The sequence below is a fragment of the Salmo salar genome, chromosome ssa21 (assembly GCF_905237065.1).
Source record: "Salmo salar chromosome ssa21, Ssal_v3.1, whole genome shotgun sequence".
NCBI lineage: Eukaryota > Metazoa > Chordata > Actinopteri > Salmoniformes > Salmonidae > Salmo > Salmo salar.
The window spans coordinates 19,180,138-19,200,527 of NC_059462.1; the positions used below are offsets into that span (position 1 = coordinate 19,180,138).

General features: G+C 42.2%; 1 protein-coding gene and 1 long non-coding RNA gene across 4 annotated transcripts; one reads left to right on the top strand and one right to left on the bottom strand.

Moving 5' to 3' along the window:
* The first annotated feature begins 72 nt into the window (after positions 1-72).
* LOC106581903 (homeobox protein PKNOX1) lies at positions 73-14,869 on the top strand. 3 transcript variants are annotated; one of them, XM_014164350.2, is made up of 12 exons: positions 201-890; positions 1,238-1,263; positions 1,713-1,824; positions 4,596-4,726; positions 4,948-5,119; positions 9,564-9,752; positions 9,898-10,006; positions 10,155-10,252; positions 10,341-10,469; positions 10,591-10,667; positions 10,850-11,013; positions 11,274-14,869. In XM_014164350.2, the coding sequence occupies exons 2-12, from the start codon at positions 1,259-1,261 to the stop codon at positions 11,450-11,452; spliced, it is 1,365 nt and encodes a 454-aa protein (XP_014019825.1). In that variant the 5' UTR covers positions 201-890; positions 1,238-1,258; the 3' UTR covers positions 11,453-14,869. The 3 variants fall into 3 exon arrangements, with proteins under 3 accessions (XP_014019826.1, XP_014019825.1, XP_014019823.1); XM_014164351.2 differs by lacking the exons at positions 201-890; positions 1,238-1,263 and adding an exon at positions 73-165; XM_014164348.2 differs by lacking the exon at positions 1,238-1,263.
* A 2,134-nt stretch (positions 14,870-17,003) lies between these two features.
* LOC106581906 (uncharacterized) lies at positions 17,004-19,891 on the bottom strand. Its single transcript, XR_001323196.2, has 2 exons — positions 19,710-19,891; positions 17,004-18,159 (listed from the first exon to the last, which is right to left on the bottom strand). It is a non-coding gene; the product is annotated as an uncharacterized lncRNA (long non-coding RNA).
* Between the last annotated feature and the right edge of the window lie 499 nt (positions 19,892-20,390).

Genomic DNA, 20,390 nt, shown 5'->3' on the forward strand with positions numbered 1-20,390 from the left:
TCTAGATTCTATGGGCGAGGAAAAAGGCACGCCAGACTAATCCTCCCACTTTATAAATATTAATGAGTAAAAGACCCTGCGTGATCAGACGCGATGACGCAGCGCGACAACTGCGAGTCCCCATTGCTGCAGCCGCTTGTCAGTGTGACGAAGATTGGCACTCAGGTAAGCTGTCACTCAAAATCGTATTTTTCTGTTCCCTATCAATCAAACAATCTGGGACGCACAGAAAAATGCCTAGGGCTAAAGCTAGGGTCACAGCCAGGCCAGTGGAGTTTATTTGGCAGTGAATAGATGGCCGGGGCCAAGGAAGATGCAAATCTACCCGAGGAAAAAATATGTCCGCGTTTTGGGCGGAGAGAAGGATTCTGGAAAATAAAGGGCGAGAGCTAGAAGCGAGGCCCCAGCGTTATCCCTATCAGTAGAAGCAGGGAAGGGCATCTGTTCCTTGCTTGACTGTTGTGGGCAGGATTTTAGAACCATCTAAAATTAGAGAAATGTATTTACACATTTAGTAATACTACTGGAATACAATGTACATACACATTGGATGAACTAGGCGTGTATATGCACTACATTAAGCGAACAGTTTGTTAGCTTGTTATCCTCGCGCGGCTAGCTAGCGAATCCGTAGCAAACGCCGCTGGTAAATATGGCACTTCTGCTAGCTACGTTAGCGTAAATGTGGTCAACCAACGTTTAAAACAAGGATGCTTCAGTGGGTGTCTTGGCCGTAGAGGGGTGATGCATATTATAGCTGACATGCGTTTGAGGCTGTTTTCAAAAAATTGTCAAAGGAAACTTAATGTATTAGCTAACGTTACTGACCTAGCTACGTTCGCTGTAGCGTGTTATTTCATCTAGCGACCGTACAGTCTGGATATGAAGAGGTAAACATTTTCTATGTAGCTAACATTCTCAAAAATTGAATTTTCTCGACTGAATTCTCACTCGACCGCCTTCCTTCACATGGTTTACAGCTAATCTGATCCTTGCTTGCTAACTAACCACCTACAAACTAGCTTTGTTGCCGCCAGCACGGTAATGAGAAAAGCAAGTCAGTTCAACGTGGTGGGTGTGTAACATTAATTATGATAGACGGGTATGTTTGAGCTTCATCGCTTTTTTGTCAATTCGCTACATTGTATGGTATGTTGCTGAACAAGTTAAACGTGAACAAAGCATTTCGAATGGAAGTGAATAAACTTGATACATTGTGTTCCCCTAATCATCAAAGGCCTTTCATCTGGATGGAGACATGAGGTGCATGTTGTCCCATTCTCTTTGAACACAGACCGTACATTCAGATAGGCAGCTGGATTATGTAGTTTTTATGGTATTGAAGTAAGGTAGAAGACCACCTCTGGCAGAGCAATCAAGCTTTAATGCTCCATTCATAGAAATATGGACATTTAGCCAAGTATAAAAGTGGAATGTTATGCTATTTACACTATCACAACGATCAAATGTTTATAGCATTTGTTCTGTCAGGAGGAAAAACTATTTACATGAAGCATTCAAATAGATTTTCACTGAAGCGCAACAACTTTCTCCCACCACAACCCTACTCCATTCACAATACAATATCAATACTACCATTGTAATTAGAAATGTCAGTTTTTCGAATAATCACAATTCATCATCAGGAGTAATTGATACAATAATAGCCGTCTTTATTTCTCAAAAGTGTGTGGGTTTATGTCTCTTTCTAGGTCCGCCAACTCTCCACCTCCTTATAATGCTTCAGTGTTTGTGGCATCTGCAGTGAATATGATGGCTGCCCAATCAGTTTCCATGGACAAGTACACAAAGAGAGAGCAGCAGGTGGGTCAGAAGGACAAATTTAGTCTGAGGCTCAGATTTGAGGCCTGCCTAAAACCACAAGGGTGGGTGAAGGGAAGATTTGAAGTTCTTGAGGTGATAATTGACATTTTTAATCATCAGTTAATGGCAAAGTATCATTAATGGATTTAGAATGACTAGTATTGCAAAATGTATGGGTAAGGAGATGGATGTACAGTGCCTTCAGAAAGTATTCACACCCCTTGACTTTTTCCACCTTGTGTTACAAAGTGGGATTTAAAATTGTTTTTGTCCTTTTTGTCAATGATCTACACCAAATACAAGGTCAAAGTGGGCAAAACATTTTTGTTGTTGTAATTAATGGAAAATAAAACATTTTGATTAGTATTCAACCCCCTGTCAATACATGTTAGAATCACCTTCGGCAGAGATTACAGCTGAGTGTTTCTGGGTAAGTCTCTTAAGAGCTTTACAAACCAGGATTGTACAATATTTTCCCATTTTATTCTTTTTTTAAAGATTCTTCAAGCTCTGTCAAGTTGGTTGTTGATCATTGCTAGACAGCCATTTAAGTCAAAACTGTAACTAGACCACCCGGGAACATTCAATGTCGTTTTTGGTAAGCAACTCCAGGTTATATTTCACCTTGCGTTTTAGGTTATTGTCCTGTTGAAAGGTGGATTTGTCTCCCAGTGTCTGTTGGAAAGCAGACTGATTAAAAAGCATGAGCTGGCGCACATCCATAGATTAGTGTAGAGGTGCTGATTAACAGAGAATAAACTGTAAGCTATAAAAACAGTCGCACACTCCATATATATAACCTCCTAGTAATTTATTGGATAAAAAAACACCAACGTTTTGGCATCACCGTGCCTTCTTCAGGGTGAAAGCAAACTGAACCAGGTTTTCAACTAGGACTTTGCCTGTGCTTATCTTTATTCCTTTCTTTTTATCCTAAATCTCCCTTGTCATTGCCAATGACAAGCATACCCATAACATGATCAGCCACCACCATGCTAGAAAATATTAACAATGTCCATCATTGTCAACAAATCCATCATTGATGGATTTGTCCCAAACGTAATGCTTTGTATTCAGGACAAAAAGTTAATTTCTTTGCCAAATGTTTTGCAGTATTACTTTAGTACCTAACTGCTAACAGGATGCATGTTTTGGAATATTTTTATATTTGAACATGCTTCCTTTTCACTCTCATTTAGGTTCGTTTTGTGGAGTAACTACAAATTTGATGATCCATCCTCAGTTTTCTCCAATCACAGCCATTTAACTCTGTAATTGGTTTAAGATCACCATTGGTCTCATGGTGAAATCCCTGAATGATTTCCTTCCTCTCCGTCACCTGAGTTAGGAAGGATGCCTGTATCTTTGTAGTGACTGAGTGTATTGATACACCATCCAAAATGTAATTAATAACTTCACCATGCTCAAAGGGATATTCAATGTCTGCTTTTTTAAAATCTATCTACCAATAGGTGCCCTTCCCGAGTGGCGCAGCAGTCTAAGGCACTGCATCTCAGTGCTAGAGGCTTCACTACAGACCCTGGTTTGATTCCAGGCTGTATCGCAACCGGCCGTGATTGAGTCCCATAGGGCGGTGCGCAATTGGCCCAGCGTCGTCCGGGGTTAGGGTTTGGCTGGGGTAGGCAGTCATTGTAAATAACAATTTCTTCTTAACTGACTTGCCTAGTTAAATAAAAAAATGAAATAAAACATTTGCGAGGCATTGGAAAACCTCCCTGGTTTTTATGGTTGAACCTCTGAAATTCACTGTTCGACTGAGGGACCTTACAGATAATTGTATGTGTGGGGTACATTGATGAGGTAGTCATTCAAAAATCACTATTATTGCACACAGTGAATCCATGCAACTTATTATCTGACTTGTTAAGCACATTTTTACTCTGAAGTTATTTAGGCTTGCCATAAAAGGGTTGAATACTTATTGACTCAAGACATTTCAGCTTTTCACTTTTTAGTAATTTGTAACAATGTCTAAACATAAATTCTACTTTTACATTATGGGGTTTTGAGTGTAGATCAGTGACACATCTACATTCAATCCATTTTAAATTCAGGCTGTAACAACAAAATGTAGAAAAAGTCAGGGGGTATGAATTTTTCAGCTCTAGGAAAAAAGTATTTTTAGTGCATTTGCTTTCAAAGTCATTGTCGCTCCAGTCACATGGTAGAACATTGGATTTATGTTCTTGGAAGTGAGCCTGACTAGCTGCTGGTAGGCATGGTGTAAAAGCAGAAGAGGTGGAGCAAGTTGGCTTCCAATCAATGAATGTGACTTGACAATCTGAATGAAGCAGCACAAGTTAAAGCCTGGCATGGCTATCAATAACTGTTAAATATGATATATGCCACCACCCATCTTTCTATTCTGGTGCTGACCAAAGAGATACTGCCATGGCCAGGACACCTGCATCGTCCACCAATTTTAGAAGAATTGTTAAGATAGGCTATATCCTTTCCATTTTGTACTGAAATACTCAGTGGTGCTCAGTTGGTCGAGCATGGTGCTTGCAAGGCCACAATAGTGGGTTTGATTCCTGGGACACCCATATGTAAAATGTATGCACGCATGACTAAGTCGCTTTGGATAAAAGCGTCTGGTAAATGGCATTTTATTATAATTTGTAGTACCTAAACTTACTGGTCTTGTTGGCATTTGCAATCTTCATGTCTTATTGTCGAGGAAGAGTTCTGAGCTTTACCTGTCCACCACTATTGCTCCTTACTCTGCTGTCATCTCTCTCCTCATGCAGGGGGTGGAGCAGAAGGACAGTGATGCTGATCATGATCAGAAGTTCAGTGAGGAGGGGTTGGCTGCAGCCTCCAGTCCTGCCCCCACTGAACCCCAGACACCCTTTGATGTAGATAAGGCCTCCATATACCGGTACACCTAACTCTGTTGGCCCCCTGCCAAAACGTCAGTCAACCGACCCCCTCAACTACTTTTAAACAGGATAATGTTAGTGACGATGGCAGTCTTAGATGTCATCGGGCTTATCTGCCCTACCTGAATAAAAGTATGGGGTAGAAATGGCCACATTTGACAACTGTAGATAATAGCAATTTGGTAATGTTTTTCTTTGTGTGTGTGTGTGTGTGTGTCAGGCATCCCTTGTTTCCTCTCCTGGCCCTGCTCTTTGAGAAATGTGAGCAGTCTACACAGGGCTCAGACTGCATCACGTCAGCCAGCTTTGACGTGGATATCGAGAACTTTGTCTGCAGCCAGGAGAAAGAGGGCAAAGCATTCTTCAGCGAGGATCCTGACCTCGACAATCTGGTCAGCTCCCTTGTCTGCTGTCAATACTCTGAATGATTTTGCGTCACTAAGACCTCTAGTGACACTATTCACAAATTTATGCAATCGACACATCGAATGTCAAATAACATTTTATTTGTCACATGCTTCGTAAATGCCAGGTGTAGACAAACAGTAAAATGCTTACTTTCGAAGGCTAGTTTTGTACTTTTGTTTTGCTGACGTTGAGGGATAGGTTGTCATGGGTGAACAGGGAGTACAGGAGGGAACTAAGCACTAGTGCTGAGCGATTAGTGTTTGAGGTCTGGTCAGTTTTTGTTAAATTATAAAAAAAATAATCATGGTTTTTGGGTTTCGATTTATTTATTTTTTAAAACATTAAATGTACTATGCATTATGTGGGTTGAATGCTGAAACGCAGACTAAAACAAATATCCCATGTTGGTAGTGACAGCACATTACTGCTTATCACTTATTAACCATCATTTATTCACTAATATATTTAAGTTTTCTAAATTACATTTGTTTAATTTGATGACTATTTAATTCCAAGTCATCTCATCTATAGAGCTGTTGACAAAATCACTTCTTGTAGTTCTTCAAAGTAAATAAGGCATACTTTTATAACTGCTGAATACCAACAATCAATCACTTAGACCATGTATTTTCAGGTAGAGATGACTCATGAAGCAACTGCTCTCATCTCCCTCTCGATCGCGCATTCTTCTCTCGCCGTGTCTACACCACACTAACCTAACGTAGCAGGAGTAAAATTAAACAGACCGGACAAGTAGGCAGCGTTGGATTATGGTCATTGCAGTTAATTACCACGTTTTCTGCGCTAAACTATGTAGAATATTGGCCTGTTGGAAACTACAACTTCCTACTACATGGCACAGTTCAGGCTTGATCTGATTTATTCTATAGAGAAACTGCAATGTGCGCATTGAGCTCCCAGAGAAAGAAAATAACTGAACGAAATGGAATTCAAATAATTGAACCGACATCGGTCAGTCATTTAAAAAATAAAAAAAATAAATAGGTTAAAAAAAATACAAAAATAATAAATAAATTAAAAAATAAAATCGCTCAGCACTATTAAGCACACACGCACCCCTGAGGCTCAGCGTGGCAGATGCGTTCTTGCCTACCCTGTCAGGAAGTTCAGCATCCAGTTGCAGAGGGAGGTGTTCAGTCCCAGGGTACGGAGCTTAGTGATGAGCTTGGCGGGCACTATGGTGTTGAATGCTGAGCTGTAGTCAATTAACAGCATTCTCACATATGTGCTCCTCTTGTCCCGGTGGGAGGGGGCAGTGTCTAGTGCAATAGAGATTGCGTCATCTGTGGATCTGTTGGGGCGGTATGCAAATTGGAGTGGGTCCAGGGTGTCTAGGATGATTGTGTTGATGTGAGCCATGACCAACCTTTGAAAGCATTTCATGGCTACAAAATGTGAGTGTTACGGGGTGGTAGTCATTTAGGCAGGTTACTGTTGGCGTTCTTGGGCACAGGGGACAAAGGTGGTCTGCTTGAAACATGTAGGTATTACAGACTGGGTCAGCCACGCTCTGAGTATGCGTCCTAGTAATCCGTCTGGGCCCACCCGGCCTTGTGGATGTTGACCTGTTTAAAATGTCTTACTCACATTGGCTACGGAGAATGAGATCACACAGTTGTCCGGAACAGCTAGTGCTTTCTGCATGGTTCAGTGTTGCTTGCCCCGAAGCGAGCATAGAAGGAATTTAGCTTGTCTGGTAGGCTCGCGTCACTGGGCAGCTCTCGGTTGGGTTTCCCTTTGTAAGCAAGTTCTGCAACATACGACGAGTGTTGGAGCCGGGTAGTAGCAATCGATCTTAGTCCTGTATTGACATTTTGATTGCTTGTCAGAGGTCTTAGTGGGATTTCTTGTAATAATACATTTTATTTTAAGCACTTTTCACAACACCCAAGGTCCCTTTACATACACAAGAAAATCAGTAGGATAAAAAGCAATAAAATCCCATGAATTAAAGTACAGTGTAGTAGGAAAGTATTCAGACCCCTTGACTTTTTCCACATTTTGTAATGTTACCGCCTTATTCTAAAATGTATTAAATAAAAATCCTTGTCAATCTACACACAATACCCCATAATGACAAAGCAAACCGTTTACATTTTTTTTTTTTATGTTTTAAAAATAAAAACAGATACCGTATGTCATTATTCAGACCCTTTGCTATGAGACTCGAAATTGAGCTCAGATGCATCCCGTTTCCATTGATCATCTTTGAGATGTTTCTACAACTTGATTGGAGTCCACCTGTGGTAAATTCAATCAATTGGACATGATTTGGAAGGCACACAGCTGTATATATATAAAGGTTCCACAGTTGACAGTGCAAGTCAGAGCTAAAACCAAGCCATGAGTGAGTTCGAAGGAATTGTCTGTAGTGCTCCGAGACAGGAGTGTGTCGAGGCACAGGTCTGGGGAAGGGTACCAAAACATTTCTGTAGCATTGAAGGTCCCCAAGAACAGTGGCCTCCATCATTCTTAAATGGAAGAAGTTTGGAACCACCAAGACCCTTCCTAGAACTGTCCGCCCGGCCAAACTGAGCAATCGGAGAAGGGCCTTGGTCAGAGAGGTGATCAAGAACCAGATGGTCACTCTGACAGAGCTCTTGAATTCATCTGTGGAGATGGGAGAACCTTCCAGAAGGACAACCATCTATGCAGCACTTCACCAATCAGGCCTTTATGGTGGAGTGGCCAGACAGAAGCCACTTCTCAGTAAAAAGTACATGGCAGCCCGCTTGGAGTTTGCCAAAAGGCACCAAAAGGACTCTGACCATGAGAAACAAGATTGGTCTGATGAAACCAAGATTCAATTCTTTGGTCTAAATGGCAAGTCTCACATCTGGAGGAAACCTGCCACCATTCCTACAGTGACAGTGGTGGCAGCATCATGCTGGGGGGATGTTTTTCAGTGGCAGGGACTTGGAGACCAGTCAGGATCAAAGGAACGATGAACAGAGCAAAATACAGAGATCGATGAAAACCTGCTCCAGAATGCTCAGGACCTCAGACTGGGGCGAAGGTTCACCTTCCAACACGACAACCACCCTAAGCACACAGCCAAGACAACGTAGGGGTGGCGTCGGGACAAGTCTCCGAATGTCCTTGAGTGGCCCAGCCAGAGCCCGGACTTGAACCTGATGGAACATCTCTGTAGAGACCTGAAAATAGCTGTGCAGCGACGCTCCCTATCCAACCTGACAGCGCTTGAGAGGAACTGCAGAGAAGAATGGGAGAAACTCCAAATACAGGTGTGCCAAGCTTGTAGCATCATACCCAAGAAGACTTGAGGCTGTAATCGCTGCCAAAAGGTGCGTCAACAAATTACTTAGTAAAAGGGTCTGAATACTTATGTAAATGTCAGTTTTATTTTTTATACATTTCCTAAAATGTCTAAACCTGTTTTTGCTTCGTCATTGGGGGGTATATTGTGTAGATTGACTTTTTCCACATTTTTCACATCAAGGGATCTGAATACTTTCCAAATGCATTGTGTATAAAAGTACACTAAACATGATGACAGACTACCCATGGAGAACACTAAACATGACAGACGATCCAGGGAAGTGAACTAGACACAGGATAAAAGCTAAGACAACAGAGAATCCAGGTAAGCCTGTGTGAAGAGGTGTCTTTAGTGTGGACTTCAATGTGTATGGATTGTGAGGTTCTGACATGGAGTTGGAGGGCTGAATTGCTAAAAGCCCGGTCTCCCATGGAGCGGAGCTTGGTGCAAGGGATGGTGAGGAGGCCAGTGTCAGAGGAGTGCAGTGAACAGGTGGGAGTGTAGGGGTGCAGGAGGTCAGTAAGGTATGTGGTTGCCAGTCCATTGAGTGCTCTGTAGGTGAAAATGATCATATATTGAACTGGGAGCCAGTGGAGTTTGATTAGGGTGGGAGGGATGTTTTACCATTGATAAACGCAATCCCATTTTAAAGCGTCCGGATTAGTGTCCCACTCCTTGAAAGCAGCAGCTCTAGCCTTTAGCTCAGTGCGGATGTTGCCTGTAATCCATTGCTTCTAGTTGGGATATGGAATATGGTTGGGATATGGCTTCTGGTTGGTCACTGGGGTCGACGTCGTCGCACATATTAATGAAGCTGGTGACCGATGTGAAAGATCTTCAATGTTATCAGATGGATCCCGGAACATATTCCAGTCTGTGCTAGCGAAACAGTCCTGTAGCTTAGCATCCGCTTCATCGGACCACTTCCATATTGAGCACATCAAAGGGTTAATAAAGCAAGTTGGGCACACATTACACACACAGCATGACACAAAGGCCTTATACCAAAGTAGCTACTAGTGGAATAATTAATGTACTATGTAACACACTACAGACAATATACATGCCATTTTTAGTGCAAACGTACTTGCCTCTGCTAACGCCTCCTCCCTGACCTTTGACCCCAGATGGTGAAGGCCATCCAGGTGCTGCGGATCCACCTGCTAGAGCTGGAGAAGGTGAGTGACCTTTGTAAAGATTTCTGCAGCCGCTACATCGCCTGCCTCAAGACCAAGATGAACAGCGAGACCATGCTGAGTGGAGAGCTTGGCAGCCCCTACTCACCTGGACAGGGCTACTCTCCCACAAAGACCCAGGTACACACACACACATATAACCTACCACCGTACACTCGTGCTATACACCCACCACAGACACACCCTATGCAGCATATACACCTGATAAGATAAACACTATTCACCCATGAAGGCTCAGTTTAACTCACCTGTGTGTGTTGTGCAGACCTCCAGCTCTTTCAAAGGAACCCTCAGTCCCCAGGGGATTGTGGTGCCAGCGTCAGCCCTGCAGCAAGGCAAAGTAACAACAGTCAACCCCATACAGGTTATGGCAGGTATGTCACCCTGGCATACAACAACCACCACTGCTCACCACCATCAGCTCAATAGGACTGTTAGTGTACCAGCTGGTTTCAGTCTTTCTCTGTGCCTGCAGTTTAAAGTGGTCTGTTTGCAGCCCTTACGTGTGTCTGTGTCCTCCAGGTGGCGCAGTGTACCAGCCTGTCACAGTAGTCAACTCACAGGGTCAGTTGGTGTCACAGACTCTCTCTCCCCAGACTATACACATTCAGAACACACAGGTAAGACACACATCTGTCTGGACTAAAACAAAAGGTTGACATTTACTGCCTGCTGAAGAGTGTGCTAATGCAACCGCCTCTCTCGCAGCTTCAGCTGCAGCTCAACCAGGACCTGAGCTTCTTCGGCCACGACGACAGCTCGTCCAAGAACAAGCGTGGCGTCCTTCCCAAACAAGCGACCAACGTCATGCGCTCCTGGCTCTTCCAGCACATCGGGGTGAGTAGAACACAGGCCAACTATGGGTTACAACCTGGAATGATTCTGGGATTTGGTTGGCTTGCAGTGTTTTAATCTTGCCCTACGTAATTAGTTGTATTTAATTGTTTTGTTTCCATAGCACCCCTACCCCACAGAGGATGAGAAGAAGCAGATCGCTACCCAAACTAACCTGAGCCTCCTCCAGGTCAACAACTGGTGAGTTACATGAACCCATGCCATACTACCATGAATAACCACCTAAGTGCATGAAAGAACAGAACGACTTCTCCTAGAGTAAACCTCAAGTAATGTTTCAAACCCTTCAATTCCCTTTTAGTGATTGGTCAACACTCTTGTTCCCCTTCTCGTGATGGGTCCAATCTCTCCTTCCGTTCCAGGTTCATCAATGCGCGGAGGCGGATCCTGCAGCCTATGCTGGACGCCAGCTCTTCGGAGACGGCCAAAACTAAGAAGAAACCGCTTCCGAACCGGCCGCTACAGCGTTTCTGGCCCGACTCCATCTCAACGGGGATGACCCAACAACAGGTCCAGATGTCAGACGGTACATACGGCTACTGGCTTGCTACACTGCTCATTGGATCAGCACTGCTGTGTATTGCGTGTTGCTAGAGCTGTTGGCTATACTTGTTTTTAAAGCAACTAGGCACAAGAGCGCTTAGTGTATTGGGAATGACAGCCATAAGGCGAATTCAGTCACAAGGCAAAGTTAAGGCTCTCTTGGTAAAGCAACTTCTTTCTCAATAAGAGACTAACTAAATGTAATGTCACTGATGTGTCCTCTCCTGGTTGCCTGTTCCCCAGGCACCATGGTGACAATGAGTGTGGAGGGTCTCCAGAGCCTGACTCCAGACGGCGCCACGCTGGCCGTGCAGCAAGTGATAATCGGCGGGCACAGCGAGGATGAATCAGGAGACAGCAGGGACGAGGACGACGATGAGATGACTGGGCTGGGCCTGGACAACAGTGACTCCCTGCAGTAGGACACACACAGGCGTACCGTACACACTCACCGCAGGAGGCTGCTGAGGGGAGGACGGCTCATAATAATGGCCAGAATGGAGCAAATGGAATGGCATCAAACGCCTGCAAACCAGGTTTAATTTATTTGATACAATTTCACTGATTCCGCTCCAGTCATTACCACAAGCCGTTCACCCCAATTAAGGTGCCAACAACCTCCTTTGACTCACACACACATGTATAGACATACACTCAAAAACAAACTGTTGTGTTGAAAATATGGTCATTCAGGCCTTCCACAACAAACATACACGATATATGCAGACTGATATTGAATGATGTAGGCGGATAATGAGTTGTGTACACACACTAGCACAAAATCAGATCAATTTGTTATGCAAAAAATAATAATAAAAAGATGGCGGCTCAGATCATGCATGTACTGTAGATAGACTGATATTGCATTGCACGTGCACACGCACTAAATCAGTTTACACAGCACAACCCCAGGATGTACGGGAGCACTCCTGATGTCCATTTATTGAACGGAGTGCGCTGTGTGTGAGGAGTTTCATTTCAGAAACAGTTTTTTTACTACGTAGTCTTTGTAGGCGAGTGCACTTTTTTTGTATAATATAATTCAACGCTCCAAAAGACAAAAAGAACGGACGCAGCTAAAACAAATCATGAAGTGTTAAAAAAAAAAAGTTTGTATGCTCCGTTAATAACCGTTGAATGATTATTTTTCATGTAATCTGCTTTTGGCTGCCAAGTAATGGTTTGTTTTGTTCACTTTGCATGCCTGTGACTTTTACCCTCTCTGATCATGACTGACTCCCAGGCCCTATAGAGCCATTTTCTGTTTACCGTCAAACGTCACGTTTAACATCAAAAAGCTCTGTAGCAGGATAACTAACGCTGATTTCGAGACCTTGACACATTTAACAGTGAGTTTGTGATGATCATGAAAACACACAAGACTGATGGCTATAGACAACCATCTGATAAACGTGTTTGTTAACTTGCACAAGCTGCATTTTAAGTTGGATGTGATCGTAAGTCAAACAACAAGGTATCTGAAGAGTAATTTCGTGCCCAACTTCTCATGATGCGCCGGGGAAATGGGAGAGCAATAGCATCGTTTTGTAGAATGGAGGTTATGGCTCGTTGGCCAACGCCTATGTAGGGAAATGAATGTTGTTAAATGCCGAAAATAAGGTATGTGGTAAACACAGGCTTAAGAGATCTTAAACATTTTGTTCTTTGAGATATCAGCTAACATCACTTTTATTTATTGCATTTATGTAATCAAAACAAGTAAAAAGCTGAAATGTCCTAACAAGTAAAAAAAAAAAAAAATGACTACACGCCCATGATGTCTAAATAACAGGCTTACCCGCTGCGCCATCGTGCATACATTTATTTTGTCCCCCCCACACCAAACGCGAGCCCGACACGAAGGTTAAAATATCAAAACAAACTCTGAACCAATTATATTAATTTGGGGACAGGTCGAAAAGCATTAAACATTTATGGAAATTTAGCTAGTTAGCTTGCACTTGTTAGCTAGCTTGCTGTTGCTAGCTAATTTGTCCTGGGATATAAAACATCGAGTTATTTTACCTGAAATGCACAAGGTCCTCTACTCCGCCAATTAATCTACACATAAACCGGTCAACCGAATCATTTCTAGTTCTCTCTTCCTTCCAGGTTTTTTTCTTCTCTTGACTTTATATTGCAAGTGGCAACTTTCATAAATTAGGTTCATTACCGCTACCGACCTCATTCGTCTTTGTCACCCCACGTGGGTATAACCAATGAGGAGATGGCACGTGATTACCTGCTTCTATAAACCAATGAGGAGACGGGAGAGGCAGGACTTGCAGCGCGATCTGCGTCACAAATAGAAAGGAGTTCCATTTTAGCCCTTGGCAACGCAGACGCTGGCTGATGCGCGAGAGCAGCATGGGTGCACTAATTGAATAACAGATTTCTAAATGTATTTTGCAACGCTTGCGCACGCGACGGGAGCGGTGTGTTCAGCCTGTTAGCTTACCTTATCAGCTGGGCCAAAGTAGTCCACGGCCAACATTGGTCAGGGAAACTAAACAAGCACATTCTCGCTGAAGAGATATGTTGCAGCCTGGAACAAAACAATATACCATCCATCGCGTCACACAGCAGAAGGTGTGATGCGAAGATAGTTTCATTTCTGACAGTTGGCTACTCGTTAGCAGCTGATATTTTATGCACGAAGACGCCATTATTCATAAAGGTCATGTTAGCTGACTGATCTCAGAACAAAATGTATAAGATCTCCTGAGCCTGTGTTAAACCTCAGACCTAATTTTGAGCATATATCCCAAACCCCATTATTTTTCCCCCCATAGGAATGCCTAACGAACCAGAGGTAGAAAATGCTAACTCATTTCAATTGTTTAGGACTACAAGCCGCCAAGCGCTATAGGCCCAATAGAGCTCATGAGAAAAAAGGGAGATGCTTATTTTTATATACGAACATAAGTATATGTTTTTGGGTTCGTGTTCTCTTGTTTTGTATGGAATGTTTGTATAAATGGTTCGTTATTTAAGCTAGTTGCCCTATTTACCAGGGTCCGATTAAGTTTTCAAAATATTGAAGACGAACGAGAAACAAAATGTCTATTGGTTTTAAACGCGAGATCTGAAAAAGGCCTTGTATAGGTAATTTTTTTAAAGACCTAACTCTAGCACAGAAAGCTTAACTAGATGAAGCTATATACCTATAGTGGAATTAGTCAAAAGGAAGCTAAAATGCAGGCCACTGACTTGGCTAAGGCATAGTAATGTTACATGGTCAATCGCAGTTCTTTGAAATTCAAATATACCGATATGTACTTGATCTCACACAGTTAATTGATTGCAGTACTCTAATTTTCTACAAACAAGTTGTTTTGCCAGTGTTAAATGTTTTGTAATCATTTATAATAGTAGCATAGATGTCACTCTTTCAAGTGCACAATCCAGTACACTATGCTTATAACACAATCACATGGAACTGAAATAGATATTATGGTGCTTAGGCAGACAGAGATGCAGAACAAAAAAAATGATATTTAGCATGTGTTAATCAAGAGTTCAGTTGGGATCCTCAGACCTTACAGATGGCACATTGGTCCTCTGGGGAGCGGAAGACCGGTGCTGTGGCTGATCAAGGGCCAGCTTTAAGGAATGTTCTCCAAACTCTCCATTTAAAAAATATTGAAAAAAAGTTAGGAAAACCTGCACCTAAGTATCATTCAAACCTGAGCCTGAGATCCCTACTGTTTCAGGCTCGGGGTCCGGCGGGTCTCAGCTGCTCTTGCTCTCTCACATGGTGCTTTTTTCCTACTGTTCACTTTTCTCTGTCTGTTTGCCTTAAAGCTTTCTATTTTGGAATAAACAATGCCTAAACTCAACTGTCAAGTGTTCCACTACCTTCATTCTGCTTGGTTGTAGACATGTGTGACAAACGTTCAACCCCACACAGGTTACGGGAGGTATGTCACCCTGGCATACAACCACAGGTACCCTCAAGACACCACCCACAACTTGGTAAGTGACGATAGATATGGCTGGGCTAGGCCTAGACAGCAATGACTCCTTGCAGTAGACCACACACACACAATGTACTTTATAAACATGAAGACATACACTCAAAAAACAAACTTTGTATGCCGCGTTGAAAATATGGTGGTTCAGACCATCCACGACTAACATACATGATTTAGGCAGGCTGATATTGAATGATGTAGGCTGATAATGAATTGCATACACACCAGCACAAAATCAGACATTTTATGCTGTACAAACAAAATAGGATGGCTCAGACCTTGGACTCATGTAGATTGATTTACATGTACACATTGCCATTAGACCTTTGGTGGATTGAACACTTGAATACACAATCTCAGCCTATAGTTGCAGTACACCCACTAAACAATCATATTTTTTTTACATAAAAAACATTGGCCACCAGATTATCGCCAGTTGATCTCTCGTTAAACCATAAATACGTGCTAAAATCACCTGCACGGTTAATCTCAATTGCTACCATTGGGCCATGAAATCGCTAAAAACTGAGGGAACGTTTAACAATGCATGTGCTTCCCTCTGCTGGATACAACCATAACTGCACCGTGTATGCTTTCTATTTTATCGTTCTCTGGTCACATCCAGAGCCAATTTTACCTCCTGACATAAAGTAAATATCAAAGAGTTCAACTGACAACACACAATCCCTGGCGCACGTGAACATTTCACATGACACCGATGGTACCGGCATCAAAATATTAAAAAGACAGGCCTACTCAATTCAAGTGGAAATTGAGACAATTTAGTAACCAGGATAACTCTAGATAGGAAATAGTATAGCCTACACACATTTTATCTTTGTGTTGTCAGATGGATCTGGCTGACTAGGAGGATGCTGCTGGTAAACAATACTTCTCACCCTACATGTAGTTAATAGGATTTATTTACGGCTTAAACCAATCAACAACTTGACATGACTAGTTCAGTTCATATGTGCCAAATGTTGTAGATAGAAATGCCATGAAAAGCCATCTACATGGAGGAATATTTGTTCTACATTACATTTCCATCTGAACGTTCCAAAACATTGTCCTGCTGAACACACCCCAGGTGTCAAGGTCGTTGAATGGAGGGTCGAGTGTTGGTGGGTTTTCACTACTCCATTGTACCTGATTAGTTAGCAACTCACACTGCCAAAGACTGTCTTTTAGAGTGCCCGCTCTAACAATGGAAATCGATTGTCCTCAAAGATGGAAGGCAAGACCATTCTAGCCAATCAGGGCAAATATGAACAGGCTATATCTTTATATGTGCCGCTATAGCACCTGACAGCATGGGCAGTGCCATCTCCATTAGCTGATTCCTGCAAACGCAGGAATCACTACCCAGTCGGCTACTTAAAAAAAATGGTGGAAGGCCTCAATGTCCATACTAAAACATTATATACACACACACACACCAGTCCTCCATCTCTTGGACAACTTACAACTCAAGAGGTAGTAATTTTCAGGTCAGTTGCCAAAATGCAATCAGCCCATTCATAACTTGACCATCACAGAACCTCTATTCAATCAAATAAGGCTCATGTAGCAAAATAGCAAATACATTTTCATGTTGACCAAATTAGACATGCGCATTGACCTCAATTCCTCACCGTGGGCTTATTCTAGTCGACAGATTTCAGGCAGCGCTTCCTCCTGTCTTGCATGGAATGAGTTTGACATCTCACCACTTTGGTCATGTAATTTCAAATGGGCTTGGTTTCATACTCCGAGCATTATAATTATACAAAAGCCATGACATATGGATTAGACATGGTTTATAGCTTTGCTTTTACTTGCTCAAGGGTAAGATTAAGGCGCAACAGAACATTAATTTGAACAAAAACAGTGCTTATCACAGCCACTAAAAGTTTTAGTATCCATTTTAAACCATTTGTTTATGCCTTTAACATGACAAATGAAGGCTTATAAAGTTGTGGGAGAAACCATGTCACAAAAAAACCTTCATCACAATGTCTTGAAATCAACATTTTATTTTGTGCTAGATCATTAAAATGTTTGCTTTCAACACAATGTTACTCACATTCATCTTTGAAATAACAATACCATCTTCAGCTGGATGGACAGTAACAATGAAAGCACGATACTGTTTACAGAGTGAGGCATAAGCAAAATTCAATAATTTATTAAAGCAGTCAGCAAATCAAGACATTCCTTCAAATCTATTGGAAACATTCAGCGATTTTATGTGGTCTGTAATGTCACCCGGGAGACCTTCTGCAGCAGGACAATTCCCCAAGTCCTCAACAGGCCGGGACAAGTGCAATACCATACAAGTAATGAGCATTGCTGCCTATCCCAACCTGCACAGAAAGGGATTGCTATTCTGATGAATGATTTAAAATCACTGCTATGATCAGTTTTGCATGGATTTGCACAGCAGTACATTGAAAAGCTGAAAGCAAACCAGCAAAACTAACCAGAGACCAGTGGCTCTAGCTCCAAGTGGCATCTGCTGTACCCGGTGGTGATGCATGCATCTAGAAGTACTTCAAGTGCTCACACTGCAGTAGGTATCCATAAAACTACCTGCACTATAAGCACTTTAATACTGCTGAAACCCATCTGCAGCACACATTAACATTGCTGTGGAAGAAAGGGTCTTGGATGTCCAAGAGCCTTCCAGGATGCTCAACCAATGTCAATGTAGACAATCAACAGGACAGATGGACACACAGGCCTCCGACAGTTTTGCATAGATTTGCACAACTCAATTTTTCTTGTAGTGCAACTATGCAAAACTAGCAGAGATCTGCAAGAATAAATCATACACGTCATAGACCAGATGAGTCCCAGACCCTTATGCCAGAAGGAGCACTTAGGGCAGTAGGTGCTAGTCTAATTCACTATCTGCACTAGATGCACCTTAGCATAAGCACCAGTGAAGGTTTGGAAGATTAGTGTACAATGAAGACAGTTACAGTGTCAGTATAGTGCTTAAAGTGCCTTCACTGCAGTAGATATTAGAAGACTACCTGCACTGTAAGCACTTTGACGCTACAGTGACTGCCAGTCCAGTGAAGCATTCCAACACCAACACATGCTAGGCTTCAGGGTCAATTACTTGTGAACTGGGATCTGATTCTAGGGGTGCATCACAATGTAATGAGTGTCTGCAAAAGGAGAGAAAAAAGGCAATTAATTTCTACTATTTTATGTTAAGACCAATACACAGAAATTTCTAAAATACATAGGACTAAGGTTGAGAACTTAAGCATACACTATGCATTTACTTTCCTTTGCCATTATGCAAAAGATTTCAGGACAGGAATACATTGTGACATGCTTGGCAATACAAATTGAAAAGTAACCCACGCTGATATTAGTTGGATCAATGTTACTTTCAAGTGTTTACACAGTTAATTAAACAAACGGATATTGTCAATGCATCACATAAGGCGATTTGGACAGGCGTAAAGATCAAGCACGCAATCTACCAACATGGTGCTAATTAATCCAATAGTAAGATTCTTGGAAGTCATGGCAAACGTAAATCTTGTATGAAATGCGCAACTTGTGGCCCACGTCGTGGGAACCGCACATGCGTTAAATTCAATACCCCTCCCCCCACGTTGTGCGCTAGCTAACATGGCGCCGCCGAGCCCGCAATACCAGTATACATTTTAGTTATAATAAACCATCAATATAACCCATAATCAACTTTACACATCCATAGACTACACATGTTGGGGTGTGGAAATATGCCCTGCTAGTTGGCCAAGCGCCACACGCGAATGATATATCGCGAACTTAACATGAATCCACACTGCAAGACGCTGCATACAAAGCATGTGAGAAGCTAGCTAACGTTCGCTGGCTAGCCCATGCCACGACAAGTGTAACGTTGAGACCAACTTCGGCATGCTAATGTTAGTGGTAAATCATAGATTGAGAGTCTGGTACAAAATGTGGGGAAGTTTTACTGTAACGTATGAAAACAAGAACAGATACGAAGCTCAAAATCGCCAGCCATTACTGTAGCAAGCTAAAGTTGCCTCCCGGCCTTCAACTCTGCGCATATTTTTCAACATTGTTGATGTCACCGACTGCATGATATGGGCACTTAACACGCACAACAAAGTCTGCCCAGCAATCATTTTATTCAGATGGCTCATTAGCCACCCGCTGGTTGACTGGAAAAGTAATTTAGTTAGCATAGCTTGCCAAGTTAGCAGAGGCGCGCGGCCTTCAGCCCCATGTGTTACTGCTTTGTTCTGGAGGCACTTTAACGCACACACCACTGAACACAGACAAAATAACGCAACTTTATTTATTGTCTGGGCATAAAAGGTATACCATTACACAAATACATTTCTAGCGACAAATCCGTAATTACCAAAAGTAACGTTGACTTACACTAGCCACACAAGTAGAGGCATTGCAGAGGCAGCAGTGCACGCTTTTCAAATCTCCCTCATTCTCAGAACTATGGAGGAAGGGGCCATGCGCCTCTTAACGTTACATTGTTTTAAATGCAAAAACAGCCGATAGAGAATATATTCCCTACATCAATTTGATAAGTAGAATGCATAAATAAGCATTGTTTAACTTCTACAGTCGCATCCCGTGAAGAGGCTAACAACAGGTTTCTTGTCAATAACATGCGCGTACTAAGACATTCGCCTCTGAAATCCACCATCTTCACTCACTACTGCAGACTTACCGTTTACTGTCACTGCTCCAGGCACACCTACGAAACTAAACCATAAACTTGTAAATTGCGTCGTAGCGAAGTAAATAATAATAATAACGCATCCCCGTGTGCTGCTATTTTGATTCGGCAGGAGTTTGTGAATCGTAGTAAAATTGTGAAAGTGGCGCGAACGTACCCTGCTTTTAACCATGTGGTGAATGAAGGGCGGCTCCCGCCGTCGAACGTAAATATCTACAACCCCAACTCCTTCATTAGCATAAATAAACTACTTCCGATCTTTACCCTCCGCCAATCCAAAACACGAGTTTACTACAATGGAAATGTTGGCCATGAGCTCTTTTCTTATTCGAAGTCATATTGATCGATCATCGATTGGCTACGAATATATCAAAAATGGATAAACTGCAACATTTTAGTTCAAGTAGCCTATGCGTCTCATGATGAATATTAGATTGCAGGGTAGTGGAGATAAAATACCAAAGTTTACTCTCTTAATCAGTCTGAAGTATTTTCTGACTTAGATTACATTGGTTTCTTATGCAATCAGAAATCATTATGATATGGTAGATTAATTAGTTAGTGTTATTCTAAGTAGTTGAGATTTACATGACTTTTTGAAAAGTTACACAACTGAATAGGCTAGTCGGAGGTAAATCATGGTTACACTTTGTTAACATTGCCTGCAGATAG

Coding starts and splice junctions, on each gene's coding strand:
- LOC106581903 (XM_014164348.2), top strand. Junction 9,753..9,897: donor ACTCTCCCACAAAGACCCAG/GTACACACACAC, acceptor TGTGTTGTGCAG/ACCTCCAGCTCTTTCAAAGG. Junction 10,253..10,340: donor TACACATTCAGAACACACAG/GTAAGACACACA, acceptor CCTCTCTCGCAG/CTTCAGCTGCAGCTCAACCA.